The sequence below is a fragment of the Microcebus murinus genome, chromosome 26 (assembly GCF_040939455.1).
Source record: "Microcebus murinus isolate Inina chromosome 26, M.murinus_Inina_mat1.0, whole genome shotgun sequence".
NCBI lineage: Eukaryota > Metazoa > Chordata > Mammalia > Primates > Cheirogaleidae > Microcebus > Microcebus murinus.
In genome coordinates, this window is record NC_134129.1 from 16,687,472 (window position 1) to 16,708,068 (window position 20,597).

Consider the following 20,597-nt stretch of genomic DNA (forward strand, 5'->3'; position numbering starts at 1 on the left):
GAAAATAGATGCTCAAGCTATTGAAGAATTCTATGGTCTGACATCAGATATATCAAAAAATTCAGAATCTGGATATATTTTATTCTATCAGTCAAGAGAATAACTTAAAGAACCGTGGGACTCATTCGAGCGGGGGGGAAACGTTGAAAGCACTATTACCCGGTTTCTCTGCAGACTTGCCTCTTCTGCAGTGGGCCACTGCTGGTGTCACTCCAAGTCCCAATGGTCTGGCCGTGTTAAACTCTCTCCCTTTGTGTTTTTTTTTTTTTTTGTACACGCAGCGCTACTCTTGATTTTATTTCTGTCCAAGGTAGTTAACTGCAATCAGATATAGTAGGACGATTTCTATGAGTAACAGTTAACTGATTTTAGGATTGGGTGAAGGGTGTGCCGATAGAGACGACTGGTTGAATTAGAGCGACATTTGCTGTGAGTGTCTACAGCGTACTTTGGGGGGTGTTTGCTAAACTTCTAAATAGTGGCTTCCAGGGGTCTCCTTGCCATGCATTCCTTTAATTTGCCCCCTGGAAGCCTTGCCACCTGCTTTCAGCTTCTCTGCCCCTTGGCTGTCCCAGGCACAGAGAATCGGGTAGCTGTTCACCTTTTAGGGCTGCTTGACTATAGCTTTAAGTGTGTGTGCAGGCAAAAATGTGTTCAAAGCGAGCGACCTCAAGGCTACAGAAGCAGCATTCTCCACGCGCAACAGGGTGCAGAGGAGCTGGGGGTGGTGGTGGTGGCCGTCGGTGGCTGGTGTCCTCGCCGTGCCGTCCCAGCCGGTAGGACCCCGGGGCCTGAGAAAGGTGTGGAAGCTCAGGGCGGGCAGAGCCAAGAGGAGCAAGTTTTTGTGCACAGTGACAAGTGCTCTCCTTAATCTTTCTACCAAAACCAAGTTTCAGGAAGAGAATTCTGTAACTGTCGCTTTCTGTAGGGACGCTTTTCTTCCGTTAAGGCCCCGAGAGTCCAGTCGGCATATCTGTGCCGGGATGTCTGGCACCGCTGAGCTTCTCAAGGCGTCCTCCCAGTCCTGCCGCCGTCCCCGCAGTCCTTGGCAAAGCCGCCCCCTCGGCCAGGCGGCAGCGCGACATCTGTCTGCATCAGGAGCGACCAAGGCACTGCGCCCCGACGACAGCCAGCGCACGGCACGACTTACGTTTTTAAACATGACTCTGTTTTCCTAGCCCCCCCTCCCCCCTACCGGCGAAGTCCCAGGGCAAATCCAGAACCTTCCGAGAAGGAGAGGGTGGGGCGGGTTGCTGAGGGCAGCTGGGTGTGGCGTGGTGACATGGGGCAGAGGAAGTAGGCACCAGGAGGGGTGGACAAAACGGCAGCAGTCACTTGGCTCAGACTCCTAGAATGCTTGAGAAGACAGTGTGTTTTTTTTTTTTTTTTTTTTTTTTGGAAGAACCTCATCTCACTCTAGTTACTTTTTACCTTTTTTCTTTCACCTGTGTTATGTATGTATTTATTAAGAGCATTTGAGTGTTGGTACCTTTTATTAAAAGGGTCAATTTGCTGTTTTTGCCCCCCCTGGGCTGGTTCTTGGTTTCCTGCAAATACTACAAGTCGCAGATCTTGGCTTCCTTTGGGGAAATCACCTGACTTCCACACACACCTCTGTTTATACTGTGAACATGCTATTTTGTTACCTAAAGCATCTGCCAGCGAACATGCAAAACCTTCGGCACAATGTGAACTGAAATCGAAGCTGTTCGTGGCCATCTTGCAAGAGGATAGCACTTTAATCTAGAATGGAAACTGGATTTCTTGTCTTTGAAATACCTTCAGCCGTACCTGTCGCTCAGAATTTAAGCAAGCATGCCAGCATTTCATTTGTTCATGCTCGAAGCGAAACATTTTACTTTTCACTGGAGAAGACAAAACAGGGTGATCTTCATGTTATTGTTTTATACAAGTGATGAAAATTGTACTTTGCCTTGTTTAGAGGCAAATTCATATTTATAAATATTTTTGTCTTTTTTTTTTTTTTTCTTCCATGAAACATAACGCAGTACCTGGAAGGTGAGTCTTTATTCTTTATTTTAAGGAGAGGCACTTTCCAATGGAAGGTAATTGCTAGAGGGAAATGTTTGTATGATATATAACCCATATATTTGACCGCAGGTTACAAAGTTTGAGAAAATGATGGTTGATCTCTAATATATTTGGAACTGATTCACAAGAAAACTATTAAAATTACCTTTGAAACAACTGTTGAAACTAATTTATTTTTAAAAAGTTTCCATTGGAAGCCTGTTGAAGTGATACTGAAATTCTAAGTCGTTTAGGACATTTCTCTTTTGCTTGGGTGTGTCAAAAGTTTTTCCCAGTGACTTAACCGAAGTGTCATTCCTTTTCATAGTTCGCTAAAATTCAGTCTTCATGGGTAGATTTTTGGGAAAAAAAAAAAAAAAAAAAGATAAGCATGGAAAATATTGCAAAGACGTTAAAACGATCGTGTGATACAGGAAAAGAAGATTGGGAAAAGACCAAAACACACTTCTCCCATCACACAAAAATTCCCAGCACACAAAAACTCCCATCAGTTTTTGTAAAAATTTAGAGCTATCTGGTCATTTTTTTTCCCCCTCTTCTTCAACAAATGAAACAAACACTAGGCAGCTACATCCTGACCCCAGTCATTTCTCTTTATGTAAAGACAATAGCATGCAAAGGTGTCTTTATTTTTCATTTACGGTGCAAAGCAGGGGACAGCGTGGGAGATCTGAGACCTTTCTGAGGTCAACAGTAGCACAAAGGCTCAGCAAGGGGCTTGTGTGTCATTTCCCGGCAGGCATAAGGGGGCCTGCTGTATTGCTTTTAACCGCTGGGTGTTTTAAAACAAGTTACAGCATTTTACATGTTAAAAAAAATAAACAAACAAAAGAAATATCTGCTTTATTGGTTACTTAACTAGTTTAGCATCTAGATAACGGTACCATATGCTGAAAAGTCATTTGTATCAGAGCAAATTTGGGTAAAATGCTGGCATCCAGTCCTGTTATTTTGATGCATTTTGCAATCCAAGGCAGTAGGAGGTGGGCGGGTTTGAGGAGAGCAGGGAACCAATGCAATCGCGGCGTTGGTCTGAACAGGAAGCCAATCAGATTTGATTTTTGTGGCCTCCGTCTATTTTGCATTTAAGGTGAAATGGAAAAATAAAAAAAATGCCAAAAGTGGTCCCTATGCATTTATTTTCATGGAAACCCTTAATTTCATGGGCATGCCTCATAATGAACTGTGTTCTAACTGGAGATTAGGGCTTATTTTAGATATTGGAGCGTAGCTTTATTACAGATGGATTCTATCTTTAAACATTGCGTTTTGATCGACTTTGTATGTTCATGCGTATAAAAATACTGTGCACTAAATGTTTTGCCCTTCGTTTGCTATTTCATGGTCAAGGCATTTATCAGCACTGTCGTGATTAACTCATGTGAACAGCATGGGTCAGGGAAAATTATTTCCTCCTTTTCTGCCTAATTAAATTTCTGTTTTCCAGTATTACATTAATTTATTTTTGGCTTCCATTTTCTGTGTTACCAAAATAGTTACTGTATTTGTGGGGCATTCTTACTATTTTCTTGCTTACAAAAACATTGTAGTTTTTATTTAAAATAATCTGTACCTTCATTTTTTTTTTTAATGTAACCAATTCAAGCACTTTAAGCAATAATGTCAATCTTGTGAAATTTCAATCAGTTTAACACCCTGCCTCTAAAATTGTTTGCAAAAAATAAATAAAAAAAAAAATAGGAATTCTCTTCCTAGAGAATTATATCTGGGCGATGCTACACCTTTGAACTTCAGATCCTTTATTTATAAAGTGTGAGTCAGTGACAAGTCTCATATCCAGGTATTCATTACAAACTTCATTTCGTAGCAGTGAAAATGCAAAGAACCTTCTGGTCATTGTAACGTATAAAGACAGCGTTACTATCCAGGTTGATACAATTAATCTTCTGGCGATAGCTCACCAGTCTTTTGAGTGGAAAAGATCAACAGAATTAACCCAGAAACTGATAATCTGGGGAATAGCAAGTTGAGAATATTGGTGAAAAGAAAGAAGCTAGGTGCCATTCACTAGGCTTCACCGGGAAATTAATTCCCTGTCTGGGACTTTGCATAGACTACCCCAAGCCCCTTTACCAGTCAGGAGATGAAAGATCCAATCCTGCCACAAGGAAGCAGCTCCAGCTCTGGGATCCCGTCAGCATCTGGCGGTTTCCAGGAAGGAGGAGGAGCGTGGTCCAGTCCTGGTGTCCGTGACAGCTGACTTCAGCTCCTGGGCTGTGCAGGCCCCCAGCTACGAGAATCCCCTCGCCGGGATCACACCATCCTTGCCCTGGAAGGGCACAGATGCAGGGCCACGCCCTGTGGTCTCAGAGAAGCCCACAGCTACCCAGTTAGGGCCGCTTTCCCCAGCTGGCCACCCCAGCGCATCTGTGGGTGGACAGGACATTGTCATCTGGACACATGCCCGGGCCCGACTGTGGGGACCACACCCTGCAGACCAAGAGTGGGAAATGTGCCTGCAAGTGGGGTCTCCTGGCTCCTGTCCGTCTTCTCCCCAGGCAATGCACTTGAACTTGACCTCTGCCATGGCATGGACCTTTTTGGGAATGTGTTTCCCTTTTCTAGGCCTCATTTTCTCCCTCTGTCAAATAAGGGTCACAAAGTAGGCCTGTCACTGCCAGGGTGACACCATTTCTGGGGAACGAGAGGGGCTCATTTCTCCAATATTTCCCTCTCTTTTCATTGATACTTAAAAAGCCCTTGAACAGGAAATGCAGCCTTCCGTTCCCATTGCTTTGTATTTGCATGAAGATAAAAATGTTTGCTGAGTCATTTTTTGTTTTCCTGAGGGACATTGTCACTGTGAGGGTAGCACTAAACACAACCCACTTAGACGGTTCCTAAAGATACCCCCCAGGCATGCGGAGGGATTTTTAATTAACATGTGCCGCCTGCTGTGTGTGAGGCTTCGTGATAGGAGTTGAGCATAAGAGAGGCGAAGTGGTCAGAGTCCCTCTGATCATTTCTTTTTTCTTTCTTTTTTTTTTTTTTTGAGACAGAGTCTCACTTTGTTGCTCAGGCTAGAGTGAGTGCCGTGGCATCGGCCTAGCTCACAGCAACCTCAACCTCCTGGCTCAAGCGATCCTCCTGCCTCAGCCTCCCAAGTAGCTGGGACTACAGGCATGCGCCACCATGCCCGGCTAATTTTTTCCATATATATTAGTTGGCCAATTAATTTCTTTCTGTTTATAGTAGAGACGGGGTCTCGCTCTTGCTCAGGCTGGTTTTGAACTTCTGACCTCGAGTAATCCGCCCGCCTCGGCCTCCCAGAGTGCTAGGGTTACAGGTGTGAGCCACCGCACCCGGCCCCTCTGATCATTTCTTGACTCAGAAGAAAAGCCTGCGTCAGGAAGAAACGTAACATTCACTTTGCGGAAATAGCTCGAGTCTGGGCAGCTCTTTGCAACTCTTTGCAACTTGTTTGGTGGTCAGCTCCGAAGTGGGACTGTCAGATAAAGCAGGCCCCTCCCTTTTTTGCTGGGAACCCCACCTTCTTCCCTGGCTGCTTTCGGTGGTGTTGCTGAGCCTGCCTTCTAGCTCCTTCTAGAGGGGGACGATGCCATTTTAGAAGCAAAGCGTAAATGCATCAAGTTGCAGCAGTGGACTTTCACGTTTTGCCTTTTAATTCTCATGTTCAAAGAGCCGGTATGTTGAAAGTTTTAACAGTGGATTTTATGCATCAAATATCTGTGATTTCTAAACGGTCTGTTTACATTATTACCAAATACTTAGAGCCTATCTAGACTTCACAGAGTAAGCCGGGGCACGAGAGTTTTTAGGCTGTCGGACATCAGAGTCAGAAATGACAATAGCTTTTGCAAAAAGGACTCCCAATTTATTGTGCTTATTTCTCACATAATCATAAGCAAGTATGTATTTATTAACACCCTTAAGAGTATCATGTTCAAGTTGTAAGTCATGCAGATGCATCTTGCACTTTTTTCTCTCCCGGGAGTGGTCATATAGGATGTAGGTAAGGCAACGTGGAATTCTCTAGAAGCTCTCCCTGGGTAGGAAGTTTGGGCGCTCATGCTGCAGGTTGCAACTCTGTTTTGTTCTTACCTCCTCGTAGTAGTAGGAAGCTTCCAGAAGAAAACGGAGACTTGGATCTGACTTGGCTGGAAGCAAAATAATTTGATAGTTGAAGCCACCGCCATTTCTATATATTTAACCAAGTCCTCCTCCTGTGATCCTGCTCAGCTGTATTTGTCTTCCACACTCTCTCCTGATGCACCTTGCCGGAGACAACATTCTGTGCTGAAGAGCTTTTCTGGAGACCCAGGGATGGGGAGGGCCAGGTGGTCAGTCTCAAGAGGTGGAGAGGGCAGGTGACAATGGAGGCCATTGAGGACCCAGGCGCAGGGTCTGGTGCCCTCTAGTGGCAGGGGTTAAAAAAAACGCCCACCTGGTCTTGGAAGATGGGCTGCAGCAAGTCTTGCTCTTAATTTAATATACATTGTGGATTTGGTTACAGAAATAAAAGGGAACCCCTAAACCTGACAACAGTGACCTTGAATCCAATCCAAGGCTGGAGTCAAAACAGGTCCTCACCTTCCTGCAAGGCGGGGCGGTGGCACAAGAGATCGTGCAAGGAGAGATGAGCTGCCTGCAGATTCCGTCCTGCCCACCTCTGAAGCTTGGGCCTCTGAAGGGTTGTTGAATGAAAACAAAAGCGTCACATGGTGTGCGTGTGGGGGAGGGGGTGCTAGAGTGTTGAAACCTGAGAGAGAAGAGAGGCAAGGCCACTCCTATTCCTAACTAGCTTGGTTTTTTGTTTGTGTTTGTTTTTGAGACAGAGTCTCACTCTGTTGCCTGGGCTAGAGTGAGTGCCGTGGCGTCAGCCTAGCTCACAGCAACCTCCAACTCCTGGGCTCAGGCGATCCTCCTGCCTCAGCCTCCCGAGTAGCTGGGACTACAGGCATGCGCCACCATGCCCGGCTCATTTTTTCTATATATTTTTAACTGGCCAATTAATTTCTTTCTTTTTTAGTACAGATGGGGTCTCACTCTTGCTCAGGCTGGTTTCCAACTCTTGACCTCGAGTGATCCTCCTGCCTTGGCCTCCCAGAGTGCTAGGATTACAGGCGTGAGCCACCGCGCCCAGCCTAGAGGCATTTATTTGTAATCATGTCTGCTGACCCAAGCTATAGGCTACGTAATAGAACTTGAATTACATTGGACACAGGATTTTTCTCTTCGTTTGCATATATGGAGGGAAATATTGGATGGAAAGTGTGTAGTGACATTCTGAGAACAGGACCTGTGACTGAGTGATGGACCTGTGAGAAGAATATTCTATAAAGAAAAACTGCAGGCTGGGCGTGGTGGCTAGCGCCTGTAATCCTAGCACTCTGGGGGGCCAAGGCAGGAGGATCGCTCAAGGTCAGGAGTTTGAGACCAACCTGAGCAAGAGGGAGACCCTGTCTCTACTAAGAATAGAAAGAAATGAATTGGCCAACTAAAACTATATAGAAAAACTTAGCCAGGCATGGTGGCGCATGCCTGTAGTCCCAGCTACTCAGGAGGCTGAGGCAGGAGGATCGCTTGAGCCCAGGAATTTGAGGTTGCTGTGAGCGAGGCTGACGCCACGGCACTCACTCTAGCCTGGGCAACAGAGTGAGACTCTGTCTCAAAAAAAAAAAAAAAAAAAGAAAAGAAAAGGGAAAAGAAAGACTGCAGAGCAGAGGTGAAGGGAATTAATTGCTTTCTTCTTAGGTGTGGCTGGTGAGTGAGTGACTTCTGTCACATTAAGATTTAGATGAAGCTGCCTCATAGGATTTATTTTAAAATAGACTTCAGGGAAGGCAGATATATTTTATTTCAAAAAACTTTTTATTACAGGGAATTTTAAACATGTACAAAAGTAGAAAGAGTGGAACACTTTGAACCTCCATGAACCCAGCACTAAGCTTGAGCCTTAACTGTGGCCAACCTTGTTTGTGACGGATAGAATTTTCAGGTAGTATTAGAAAATCACCACGCTAACGAGCCTTGAGCTAGTCAAGATCTCTAAATCCATAAAGGACAAACGTATGAGGGGTTAATACGGTTTAGATTGACAACCAGCTCTAAGGGAGTCTGTACTTATTTTGTTGTTCTTCTAACTTGAAATAATCTAGCCACCAGCATAAGTGCAGAATTTTTTTTTTTTTTTTTTTGAGACAGAGTCGCACTCTGTCGCCTGGGCTAGAGTGAGTGCCGTGGTGTCAGCCTAGCTCACAGCAACCTCCAACTCCTGGGCTCAAGCGATCCTCCTGCCTCAGCCTCCCAAGTAGCTGGGACTACAGGCATGCGCCACCATGCCCGGCTAATTTTTTCTATATATTTTTAACTGGCTGATTAATTTCTTTCTATCTATAGTAGAGACAGGGTCTCGCTCTTGCTCAGGCTGGTCTCGAACTCCTGACCTTGAGCGATCCTCCTGCCTCGGCCTCCCAGAGTGCTAGGATTACAGGCGTGAACCACCTCGCCTGGCCTGTGGTATTTTATCTTATTTCGAAATATTGTAAACCTACAGAAAAGTTGCAAGAACAGAATAATAAGTACCTGTCTATCCTTCACCTAGATTTTACTGATTTTAATAATTTGTCATGTCATCTTTATCTCTCTGTAAATATTTATATTTTCATGATTACAATTACTATTGTTATATTATTTTTGCTGATCCATTTGCAAGTACACTGGCGACATCGTGACCCTTCACTCCTAAGTACTTCTCTCTGTGTCCTCTGAGAACAAGGACATTTTCTTTTGTAACCGCAGCACGATGATCAAACTCAGGAAATCTGACATTGAATTCAGTACTGGTATCTAATGTACAGTCCACGTTTAAATTTCACCAAGAGTCCCCCAAATGTCTCGTAGAACAAATTATTTCTTTCCAGAATCCAGTCCTAGACAGACATTTGCTGGTCACGTGTCTTCAGCCCTCTTTGGTCTCAGGCTTTTTTTGTCCTTTGTCACGTTAAGATTTTTGAAGCGTGCAGGGGGAGTTTTTATAGAACTCTCCTGCACTTGGGTTCATCTGAGGTTTCCTCATGAGATAATGCAGACGATTCTTTCTGGGTAGGGTCGGTCTCAGTCACATGGGGAGGGGGCAGAGGAACCTTTGAGCCAGGTGAGTCAGATACGCCTCTGCTCAGTGTGGCGCCCCCCAGTGGCGACTCGTAGAGATACCAAGGTCCTGCACACTCCGGCCTCCGCTTCCTGCCTGCTCTGCCGCTTAGCATGGCGCTCTGGCCACGCTGGGCTTTGTTCAGTTCCTTGAGCAGGTCAGACTCCCCAGGAGTTGAGCTAGGGAAGAGAGAGAGAGACAGAGAGAGAGACAGAGAGACAGGAATGAGAGAGACAGAGACAGAAAAGACAGAGAGAGGAGCAAGACAGAAACAGAGAGAGGAGAGAGAGACAAAGAGAGAGAGGAGAGAGAGACAGAGAGAGAGAGAGGAGAGAGAGAAGAGAGAGACAGAGAAGAGAGGAGAGAAGAGAGGCAGAGAGGAGAGAGACCAAGAAGAGAGGAGAGAGAGAAGAGAGAGACAGAGAAGAGAGAGAAGAGAGACAGAGAAGAGAGAGGAAAGAGACCAAGAAAGAGAGGAGAGAGAGAGACCAAGAGAGAGAGAGACACCGAGAGAGAGAGAGAGAGAGAGAGAGAGAGAGAGAGAGAGAGAGAGAGAGAGGAGAGAAAGAGGAGCGAGAGAGACCAAGAGAGAGAGGAGAGAGATACAGAGAGGGAAGAGAGACAGAGAGAGGAGAGAGAGAGGAGAGAAGAGAGACAGAGGGAGAGGAGAGAAGAGAGACAGAGAGAGAGGAGAGAGAGACAAAGAGAGAGAGAGAGAGGAATTGCCATTACCTTGAAATGGAAGTAACTGCAAGGTGAATTTTGTTAAGAAAATTTTTACCCCTATAGATACCTATTTTTTTTTAGATTACCCAAAACTCAGAATAAACCTTTCTGAACTGGACACGCTTGGAAAGCACGACCCACTCCTCTCCCATGTGACAGATTACTTGGTTGAGAAGAATAGATTGCAAGCGATCAGCTTAAGTCTAATAATGCACATGCCCAGGATTTTTGATCAATGTACTTGCTTTCACTCCTGGTACAGTTCCAGCTCTTACTCATGTGATCGGGATAACATTAATTCATCCACAGCTGTTCTTTAATCTCTGGCTATTTTCTGACTCTTTGGCAAATAAATTATCAGCCTTTCAACGAAATAATTAGTCCCAGCTTGGAAGAATCTGTGTTTATCTCGAAGGCCATGCACAATGGAACAAATCCTTTGTTTCTTCTGTTTATACATAAACTTCGGGACATAACTACTGAAACCTCTGGTCTCCTCTAGGGCATTTCAGGAATAAAAAAAAGACTGTAGTAACTAAAGGTTGGCAACAAACAGGAAACTGACATATTTCTATGCACACCCTTAAAACCCAGAAATCTCTCTGTAAATCTGTTTCCTGCAATCATATTTTCTAATATATAAGAGGTTTTATATATATATATATATATATATACACCCTTATATATTCATATATACCATTGTAATGGGTTGAATAGTATTCCCCCAAAAGATATGTCCAAGTCCTAAATCCCCGATGCCTGTAAATGTGAACTTATTTGGAAATAGGATATTAGCAGATATAATTAAGGTTCTCAAGTTGAGATCACCCTGGATTTAGGATGAACCCTAAATCCAATGCTATTGTCTTTATAAGAGACAGAAAAAGAGAGATAGATGCAGAGAGACACAGGAGGAAACCAGTAGAGACTGAAGGAGAGATTGGAGCACTGTGTCTACAAGCCAAGGAGTGACAAGGACAGGGGACAATCACTAGAGGCCAGGAGAGAAGAAAGGAACTGATTCTCCCTCAGAGCTTCCAGAAGGAACCAACCCCACTAATTTGGACTTCTGGCTTTCAGAACTGCAAAAGAATAAATTTCTATCATTTTTAAACTCCCCAGTTTGTGATTTGTCATGGCAGCCCTAGGAAACAAATACAACCCTTGTGATAATAAAGGACATTCTGAACATTTATTTTTTTATTTTTTGATACAGAGTCTTGCTCTGTTCTCGGGCTAGAGTTCCGTGACGTCAGCCTCGCTCACAGCAACCTCCAACTCCTGGGCTCAAGCGATCCTCCTGCCTCAGCCTCCCGAGTAGCTGGGACTACAGGCATGCACCGCCATGCCCGGACAATTTTTTCTATATATTTTTAATCGTCCAGCTAATTTCTTTCTATTTTTAGTAGAGACGGGGTCTCGCTCTTGCTCAGGCTGGTCTCGGAACTCCTACCTTGAGCCATCCTCCCACCTCGGCCTCCCAGAGTGCTAGGATTACAGGCGTGAGCCACCACACCCGGCCTGAACATTTATTTTTAAATCAGAAACCAAAGAAATTAGATGTAGATCTAGACACCCACCTTCTGCCAGTACAGATACCTCCCTCTCTGTATTTTATCTTAAACTAAACGTACTTGGGAAAAGTGCAAGTTCTGGTTAACTACTGCGCCACATGTCACAATATCCACGTTTTTTACGGAATCTAAACATCTGAACTGCATTTTGCACATAAAGTCACCATGCTCAGGTGACTCAGAAGGCACTTCATATCTCCGGAGACCAGGCAGCTAGCTACTTGCTGTCTTAGTTTGTGTGTGCTGCTATAACAACAACAACAACAAAAAAAAAAAACGGCACAGGCTGGGTAACTCATAAAGAGCAGAAGTTTATCTTCGCAGTTCTGGAGGTCGGGAACTCCAAGAGCAAGGCGCCCGCAGGCTTGGTTGTCTGGTGGGGGCTGCTCTCTGCTCTCAAGGTGGTACCTGGCTGCTGCCACTGTCAGACAGGAGGGACGCCGTGTCCCCACGTGGGGGAAGGGCAGAAGGGTGAGCAGGCAGATGGTAATGCCATCCTCGGGGGAGGGCCCCCTCCTGGCCTCATCACCTCCCAAAGGCGCCACCTCTTCACACCGTCACACTGGCCACACCTGGACTTTCAAAGGGGACACATTGAAGCCACAGCCCCTGTGACACCTCCAGCACCCTCACCTGACCTTCAAGGAATCACCAAGTTCTACAGACGTTACCTTTTTCAAATGTCTCTCGAATCGACCCGCCTGTTTCTGTCCCCGTCTCCGCTCTGTGGTCCAAGCCACCATCCTCTCTCTCCCTGACGACGGTCGCTGCCCCCCAAATGGTCCCCAACACCCATTCACTACACACACAGCAGCCCGGCACAGTCTGTTAACAACACACGCCTGATTGTGTGTCTCCCTCAGCAGGGCCTCCAGGTTTTGACAAACACAAAGCCCCTTGAGGGAACTGACCTTGTCCTCTTCTGTCCTCTGTATCGGTGCCCAGGTGCCTAGCACAGTGCGCGTGCGCGGGAGGCAGGGAGGCCCGGCAAACCTGTGTCCTCCTCCTCGTCGTGGGAGCAGAGCAGGACTACATTTCCCAGCCTCCCTTGCAGTTGGCAGGGCCCCACCCCCGGCTGACTTCCGGTCAGAGGAGCCGCCATGATGCTCAGCACTTCCGGTCTGCCCCTTGTGTGGGCCCCGCTCCTTCCTTTCCGTCGTGGCCCGACAGCCAGAGGGACGCAGAGGGTCCGTGGACGAACCCAGGACTCAGTGGGGCGACACTGGGCCCCCGAGACTGCCTCCCCACAGCCGGTGGAGCCTCACATAAACCCCACAACACGACTGTCTTACGTCAGGAGAATTGGGAAGTGGCGTCCTCTTCCCAAGCTCTCAGCAGCCAAGCCACAAAGACTGGGGTCACACCCTGCTACAGCAGTGACAATATATATCTAGTTTTGTCCTCTCTTGTCTTATTTTACTTTTTTTGCTCAGACCAGACAGAGATCTATCTACACCATGGAATTCAAGAGGACATCAGTTGGGTACAGAATGCTTTAAAAAAAAAAAAAAAATGCTGACCGAAGACGGAATTCTTGCCCCGTGTTGTTTTGATTAACAAGCAAGCCAACAAATAATTTGCTGTCCCTTTAACTTCGTTTTCTGGCAAAATGAAAAACAGGATTTAAGGAATAATCATTCTTTGAAACTTTGGGGCTATAGACACGCCGGTATTAATCCTATTCCCAAATCTCATTATCCTGTGGAGAATCCCCGATAAAACGGACAGGGGGGGCTTGGGCTGTATTTGAAAAGCAAAAAGTGCAATCATCTTTTTAGGGTGGAGGTCTTTCCCCCCAGGGATGTGTCATTCGTGGAATGTGGTTTAGGCTAAGCTCTGGCAGCAGGGGGCTCTGCTATGAGCCGGGATTACTCTCCTGGCTGAGCCCTTTAGAAGGTCACCGTGATCCGAGCAAAGGGCAGCATGTCCATTTCAGGCACCAGGCTCAAACTTGGAATTGAAGAAAAACACAGAATGAAAACTGCCCATTCTGTGAAAACAGGGGCACTCCAGTTTTGGGAGAGGGTGCAGATTTTAGGGTCAGGAATCTGAGCCATCCAAACTGCCACAGAAGCCTCTGAAAGACCAGAAAGGGGTTTATAATAGCATGAGATGTAAACAGCAGTAATATTATATGTCAGGAGCCCTCTGAATCTCTGCAGCCTTGTGGTGGTTTGCTTCAGACTTCAGTTTACAAAGAGTTTTTGGGGATTTAGAATGCAGGAACTGGCTCCCTCCTTTGCCCCAGAATTCTCAGATGAACCTAAATGGTCAAACCCTGGGGAGGATCGCATTCCTTTCTGGAATCTGAGAGGCCTAGGAAATCTACCCTAGTGGACAGTTTGTTATTGTCCTAATTGCGGTCACTCAAATCACACGTGCTGCCCAAATTCATAAACACACAGGCACGGTATTACCTGGCACAAGCAGTGGTGTCCTCTTCCCGAGCTCTCAGCAGTCCCAGTCCCCGGAGAGAGACCACGAGGACCTGTCACTTGCACGTCTGTCCCGTCCAGTCTGTTGGTCCCTCAAGTCACATCAGCAAGGTGTCCCTTCCCCCTTATTCCCTGGTGATAGACACACTAGTTTACCAACTGGGCTGCTTCTTTGCAAGTGACAGTAAATGTAATGCAAACGGGCCTAAGCGAAAATGGGAGACTATCGATTCACCCAGGTGCAAAGTCCAGGGCTCTATCTCCAGCTTCAAGCACAATTTCATCCAGAGCTGGAATAATGTCACCAGGATCCAATCTCTCTTCCCTCTTACCTGTTCTCTCTCTCCGTCTTTCAGCTCTCTTCCCTCAATTTTAGCTGTGTTCTCTATTCCAGGCAGGAACATGGAAGATCTCTCTCCGGCAAAACCTATCAGCCCAAGAGAAAACAGTTAGCGGTATCTGGCCACATGGCGCCATCATTTAGCCATTGCTAGCCTGATCCGTCCCCCACCAAAAAGCTCACCGGTCAGCAAGCCCCGTGCATGCAGGGTTTCAGTGATTCCTCGCTTTGTTCCGAAAGTAATTGATGAGGACTTCCAAGGCCATCATAAAGATGGGAAATGGTGGCAGCAAAGAGACTGTGCACAAGATGTCAGCTCAGACTGGCTTAGGGTGGGCCACCGATTTGGCTTGTTCTTTGGATGACTCCAACAAGGAAGCAGGGGCAGTGGTCTTCTCTCTTCTTGTAGCCTTACGCCCTAGTGATGGTTGCCATGGAATCTCCCTCAAGATCCCACTTCTGGGCCAGGCGTGGTGGCTCACATCTGTAATCCTAGCTCTCTGGGAGGCCGACATGGGCGGATTGCTCAAGGTCAGGAGTTCGAAACCAGCCTGAGCAAGAGCGAGACCTCGTCTCTACTATAAATAGAAAGAAATTAATTGGCCAACTAATATATATAGAAAAAATTAGCCGGGCATGGTGGCACATGCCTGTAGTCCCAGCTACTCGGGAGGCTGAGGCAGGAGGATCGCTTGAGCCCAGGAGTTGGAGGTTGCTGTGAGCTAGGCTGACGCCACGGCACTCACTCTAGCCTGGGCAACAGAGTGAGACTCTGTCTCAAAAAAAAAAAAAAAAAAAAAGATCCCACTTCTGTAGATTCAGTGTCTGTCTGTCCTTAAGAGCATCTCAATGGAACTCCAGTAAACACAGTGTAAGGCTGGTGGCGGTCCCCCCTCGCCCTTCCCTAGATCAAAAAGAAAAGGCTCACGAGACCAGACACACCAAGGACAAACTGCCAGGCCCCACTGAGAACAACCACACCTAGATATCCACCCAGATAAGAAAGTTTTGTCTTCTGGATTCCGTAGATACCACCAGCTCTTCCTATTTCTCAATGACCACCGAAAGTCACCCCAGCTCTTCCCGCCGAAAGTCCCTAGCCCGGCCCAAACAGTATTAAAGCTCGCACACCCTCCAAATGGATGCGACTTCTCGGGCTTCTCTCTCTTGGGACCCATGAACCTCATCGGGAGCGCACAATAAAGCCACGTTGTTTGGCCCCACTCTTTCTCTCTCTGTCTGTCTGTTTCTTTCACCGCCGGAAAACTTTACACACAGGTTGTTGTTCTACCTGCAGTTGCCCTGAAGTGCGTGTGACCACCAGCGCACACACTTCCGTGTTCATCAGAGCTGCCGAAGACACCTCTCAGGGAAGTTCTGTCATGGCTTTCGACTTCTAACCCACCGAGCCATTAGATACCTAAAGAAGATTACCAGAGATGATGGAGATAAATTTAAAAAAGAGAAAAAGAAAAAATTTCGTTGTAACGGTTGACTTCTAAAGCTGTCACACCCCAGGGGGAGCATTGACTTGGATGACTGTTTTGCCACGGAGGTGGCCGTGAAGAAGCAAGGGGGGGTATTTTTACTCTCTGGACATTGTGTTTGGGAACTTCAGAGCGCCCTGGATGAAATAATTGTGATTGAACTCAATTCTGGGCACCCCCCGTAATTCTATAAATTTATTCTGCAGAAGCACAAAACACGTATCTTTTCTTCCGAAAGGTCAACGAGGCTTCCTTCCAACGACCTGAGACAGCTAAACAGCACAGTGCGTCCAAGAGTACATCTTGTCTTGCCTCTACATGGCCCGGCAAAGCCAGAACTTTATCACTTTATTAAAAATGGATGGGACAAGGAATTGTGTTTACAGTTCCTAAAAATGAGATGTTTTTAGTCTGGACACTCTACCGCCCTGACTCGCCGTGGATATTGAATGCCTAACACGTGCCAGGCGCTGTGTTGGGTGTGGGAGATACGATCACACACGAGACCCTGCCCTCCTCGAGGGGCTTCCAGTCCCGTGGGGAAACAGAGCTGGACAGAAGCCCCTCACTGGGGTCCGTGTCACTCAGCACTTTCGAGTAGGTTCCTACAAAGTGCCACGAAAGTACACAAAGGATCGCTGACTCCCTTCCCACAGGGCCGGGGTTGAGGAAGGGTGATGTCACAGAAGACTTAGTGGAGTGATGCTCACTTTGTCACATTTATTTATTTGAGACAGAGTCTCACTCTGTTGCCCAGGCTAGAGTGAGTGCCGTGGCATCAGCCTAGCTCACAGCAGCCTCAAACTCCTGGGCTCAAGCGATCCTCCTGCCTCAGCCTCCCGAGTAGCTGGGACTACAGGCATGTGCGGCCACCATGCCTGGCTAATTTTTTTTCTATGTATTTTTAGTTTTCCAGCTAATTTCTTTCTATTTTTAGTAGAGACAGGGGTCTCGCTCTTGCTCAGACTGGTTTCGAATTCCTGGCCTCGAGCGATCCTCCCGCCTCGGCCTCCCAGAGTGCTGGGATGACAGGCGGGAGCCACCGTGCCCGGCCTACTTTGCCACATTTATACTAAAAGACTGGCCAAAGCAGTTTAACCTGAACATCTACCGAGTGCTGGGCCGTGGCTACAAAAAGGTGCAACGAACACACAGTTCTTGATCTTGAAACTAAGACCAAACTGAGACCAAACTGTTGGTTTCCTATAAACACTGTTCGCTGGGAAAACATTTCATATGTGTTGATAAAGTATCCCGACGTTTCATCTAAAGACTACAGAGGAAGGGGTTGGCCCAGTCTGGGAAGGGAAGGGCCACGGATACTAAAAGCATAATCCACGCAGTAGGGATGGGGCTAATTCTCAGTAGCTCGAGAAGACAGAACTAGAGCCGTCAACAGCCAACACCCCAAGGCACCAGGGACATGAATGCGTCGGCCCTGGGCTGGGGACTCGTTTAGTCACCACAAGGTCACCTCAAGACAGGGACTCCTCGTCACGGAGGATGAGCCACGACCATCACGACGGTTCACGGATGGTGAGTGATAAATGCAAGAATCCCAAGTTTTTCTTGTTGAACTAAGTAGTAGGAATTCGGTGCCTTACCTCTTGTGTTTTCCTGGCTAGAGCTGGAGCACATTCTACTAAGTGAAGTGTCTCAAGAATGGAGAAACAAGCACCACGTGTACTCACCAGCAAATTGGTATTAACTGAGCAACACCTAAGTGGACACATAGGAGTAACATCTATCGGGGGTTGGGAGGGAGGGAGGGGGGAGGAGGGGATGGGTACATACAACCACAACGAGTAAGATGTGCAACGTTTGGGGGATGGACACGCTCGAAGCTCTTACTCGAGGGGGGAGGGGGCATGGGCAATATAAGTAACCTTAACAGTTGTACCCTCATAATACACTAAAATAAAAAAAAAAGAATTTGGTGCCTTAGAGGAGTGTGTGTGGGTGCTTGTGGGGGGTAGAAAGAGGGAGAGAGAGAGGGAGAGAGATTGACTGAGGCATCGGCTCACGTGATAGCGAAAGTTGACAAGTTCAAATTCTGCAGGGTGGCTGGCAGGCTGGAGACCCCGGGGGAGAGTTGCACCCCAAAGGCCGTCCGCGGGCAGAATCCCTGCTAATTCTGGGGGGTGGGGGAAGGGGTGTCTGTCTCTGTTCTGTGGGTGCCTTCACCGGGTTAGGTGAGGCCCACCCGCGTTATGCTTTCCTCAAAGTCTATCGCTCTAAACGTGAGTACCACCTAAAAACTACCTTCCAGGGAACATCTGGAGTAATGGGTGACCACATATGTGTGTACCGTGGCCTATCTGAGTGACACATAAGATTTACCATCCACGGGCGTGTGTCAGAGAGGGAGGGGGAGGGTTAGGCTGCGGGACAGGAGGAGGAAGCAGTGTGACCATCACTCTTGTCTCTCCCCCTTTTCTGTTACCAGACCAAACGTGTGTCTCTCTAGCATGCACCGGGCCCTTGCCCGCCCGGGCTGGGCAGCCCGTTACGGGGCAGGACTCAAACCCAGGGAGTGGCCGGGGAGCCCACGGGCGGAGCAGAGTGCGGCCCCACTGGGCGTCTGCCCAGCACCAAGCAACGTTGGTAGTTGAGTAAATGCTTATTGCACCCTCAAGGCAGTTGGGCTTCCACCGGGTGGTTGAGGGACCCAAAGCTGTGCCCTTCAAGAGACTGAGAGTAGGCCGGGCGCGGTGGCTCACGCCTGTCATCCTAGCACTCTGGGAGGCCGAGGCGGGTGGATTGCTTGAGGTCAGGAGTTCAAAACCAGCCTGAGCAAGAGCGAGACCCCATCTCTACTATAAATAGAAAGAAATTAATTAGACAACTAATATATATAGAAAAATTAAGAGACAGAGAGCGAGCGAGCCATCAGGAATCTGAGTCCTTCACGACCCAGCCTCGGGGGTCACCTGTCACCACAGCTGCCCTCCTGTCAGGGCAGTCGTGAGCCCACGAGCCTAGGTGCAAGGGGAGGGGAAACATATCCCGCCCTCTTGATGCGGAATGGAAGGTTTAATTTTCAACAGCACGAGTGACTAGTAGCTGCTTCGTTAGACAGCTCAGCCTCGAGGATCAGGTCTGGCAATTCTGTTCCACTTTGCAAGACCAACTACGACTGGCCTTCCTTTCTTCAGCAAAAAAAACAAAGCCACAAAGTTTGTGTGTGTGTGTGTGTGTGTGTGTGTGTGTGTGTGTGTGTACGTGTATCCCTCCCGGCTCCAAGCCTCCCACCAAAACACTCCTTTAAATTCCTGAGACAGCTTTTGATTGCTGGTTTCAGCAACTTTCTCCTTCTACTCCCACACTGTTTTCATTTGTCTGGTTTTTTGCGCAGTTGGTCTTGACACGTAATGCTTTCTGTTCCCATTTTGTTTTCTTTCTTTCTTTTTTTTTTTTATTTATTTATTTTTTTTGTTTTAAGCAATCAAGACCCTAGTGAATCATTTTGTTTTCTAGCTGGAGAAAAACCAGTTTCTTTTGTCCAATCTGTATCTCATACACTAATGCCGTTATCTGTGTCAAAAAGTTGTAGCTCTTACAGAAGCCGGTTGCCATCTTCATGCGCTTTAATTAAATCCTCCTTTAACCATTCTTCTTGTTGATTGTGTGCATTGAGAATCTTTAATCTGTCCCCTAACCCTTGTTTAATTCCAGTTGGCATTCTCTGTACCCTTCCTGTTTGGCAATGTCCTGTTTTTTATTAAAGCGTCGGTGGAATGTTTTTGCTTTTCTGTGGCTTTTGGAGAGTAATGAGCTTTGTCCGTTTCAGAGTTTGGAAAGGGAGGTGGCGGTAATCTTCACTTTATGGTCAAAAGTGTGTAATAGCTTTGTGACTCTGTTGGACCAATCAGAGAGGAAAAACAAATATGTTTTCTCCCCTAAGCCCGGAGTCCCCGCTGTGCCCAGTTCAGGAAGCCTCACTGGGGCTTGGAAGCATTTACATTTGAAAGGCAAAGTTTATTTTCGTAAAAACAAGTGGGAAATTGGGAAAATGGGGGGCCCTGGGGGCATGGAGGCTTTGCAGCAAGGCCACTTGGGCTGCTCTGGGGAGAAGCCAGAGATTGCAGGGCCATGTGCAGGAAGTGACATCTGTAGGTCAGGACAGCGTGCTAGCGTCACAGCTGGGTTTAACGCTGGGAAGGGCAACTGTCTGTGTTGATGGAGACAGACAGACAGACAGACAGACACAGAGAGAGACCGAGAGAGATGGAGGTTGTAGAAGATAGATAACTTGATCTGTTTTATTCACTCTTTTTTTTTTTTTTTTGAGACAGAGTCTCACTTTTGTTGCCCTGGCTAGAGTGAGTGCCATGGTGTCAGCCTCACTCACAGCAACCTCAAACTCCTGGGCTCAAGCGATCCTCCTGCCTCAGCCTCCCAAGTAGCTGGGACTACAGGCATGCGCCACCATGCCCGGCTAATTTTTTGTATATATATTTTTAGTTGGTCAATTAATTTCTTTCTATTTTTAGTAGAGACGGGGTCTCGCTCAGGCTGGTTTCGAACTCCCAACCTCGAGCAATCCGCCCGCCTCGGCCTCCCAGAGTGCTAGGATTACAGGCGTGAGCCACCGCGCCCGGACTTGTTTTATTCACTCTTGTTCTGCCAGGACGCCTCGGTTCATTCACCAACTATTTGATTCCTTTTATGAGCCAGATACGGTATCAGAGAAAAAAACAGATTAAGATTCCTGCCATCACGGAGCTGAAATTCTGGCACGGGGACACCGTGAAGGAAAAAGGCGACAGAAGGCATGAGGCAAGTACCTTATAGCATGTTAGCAGGCAACACTCGGTAGGAAATAAGGCAACGTAGAGCAGAGAAAGG

The 20,597-nt window shown here is 47.1% G+C and overlaps 1 protein-coding gene across 1 annotated transcript in view; it reads left to right on the forward strand.

Annotated features, from left to right (window-relative positions):
• The window catches only part of USP46 (ubiquitin specific peptidase 46), a 55,824-nt gene extending 53,615 nt beyond the window's left edge, over positions 1-2,209 (forward strand). The window contains exon 9 of the mRNA XM_075997947.1: positions 2-2,209. Coding sequence (XP_075854062.1) covers positions 2-103 — 102 coding nt within the window. The 3' untranslated portion in view covers positions 104-2,209. The remainder of the gene's footprint in view (position 1) is intronic.
• The last annotated feature ends 18,388 nt before the right edge of the window (positions 2,210-20,597 follow it).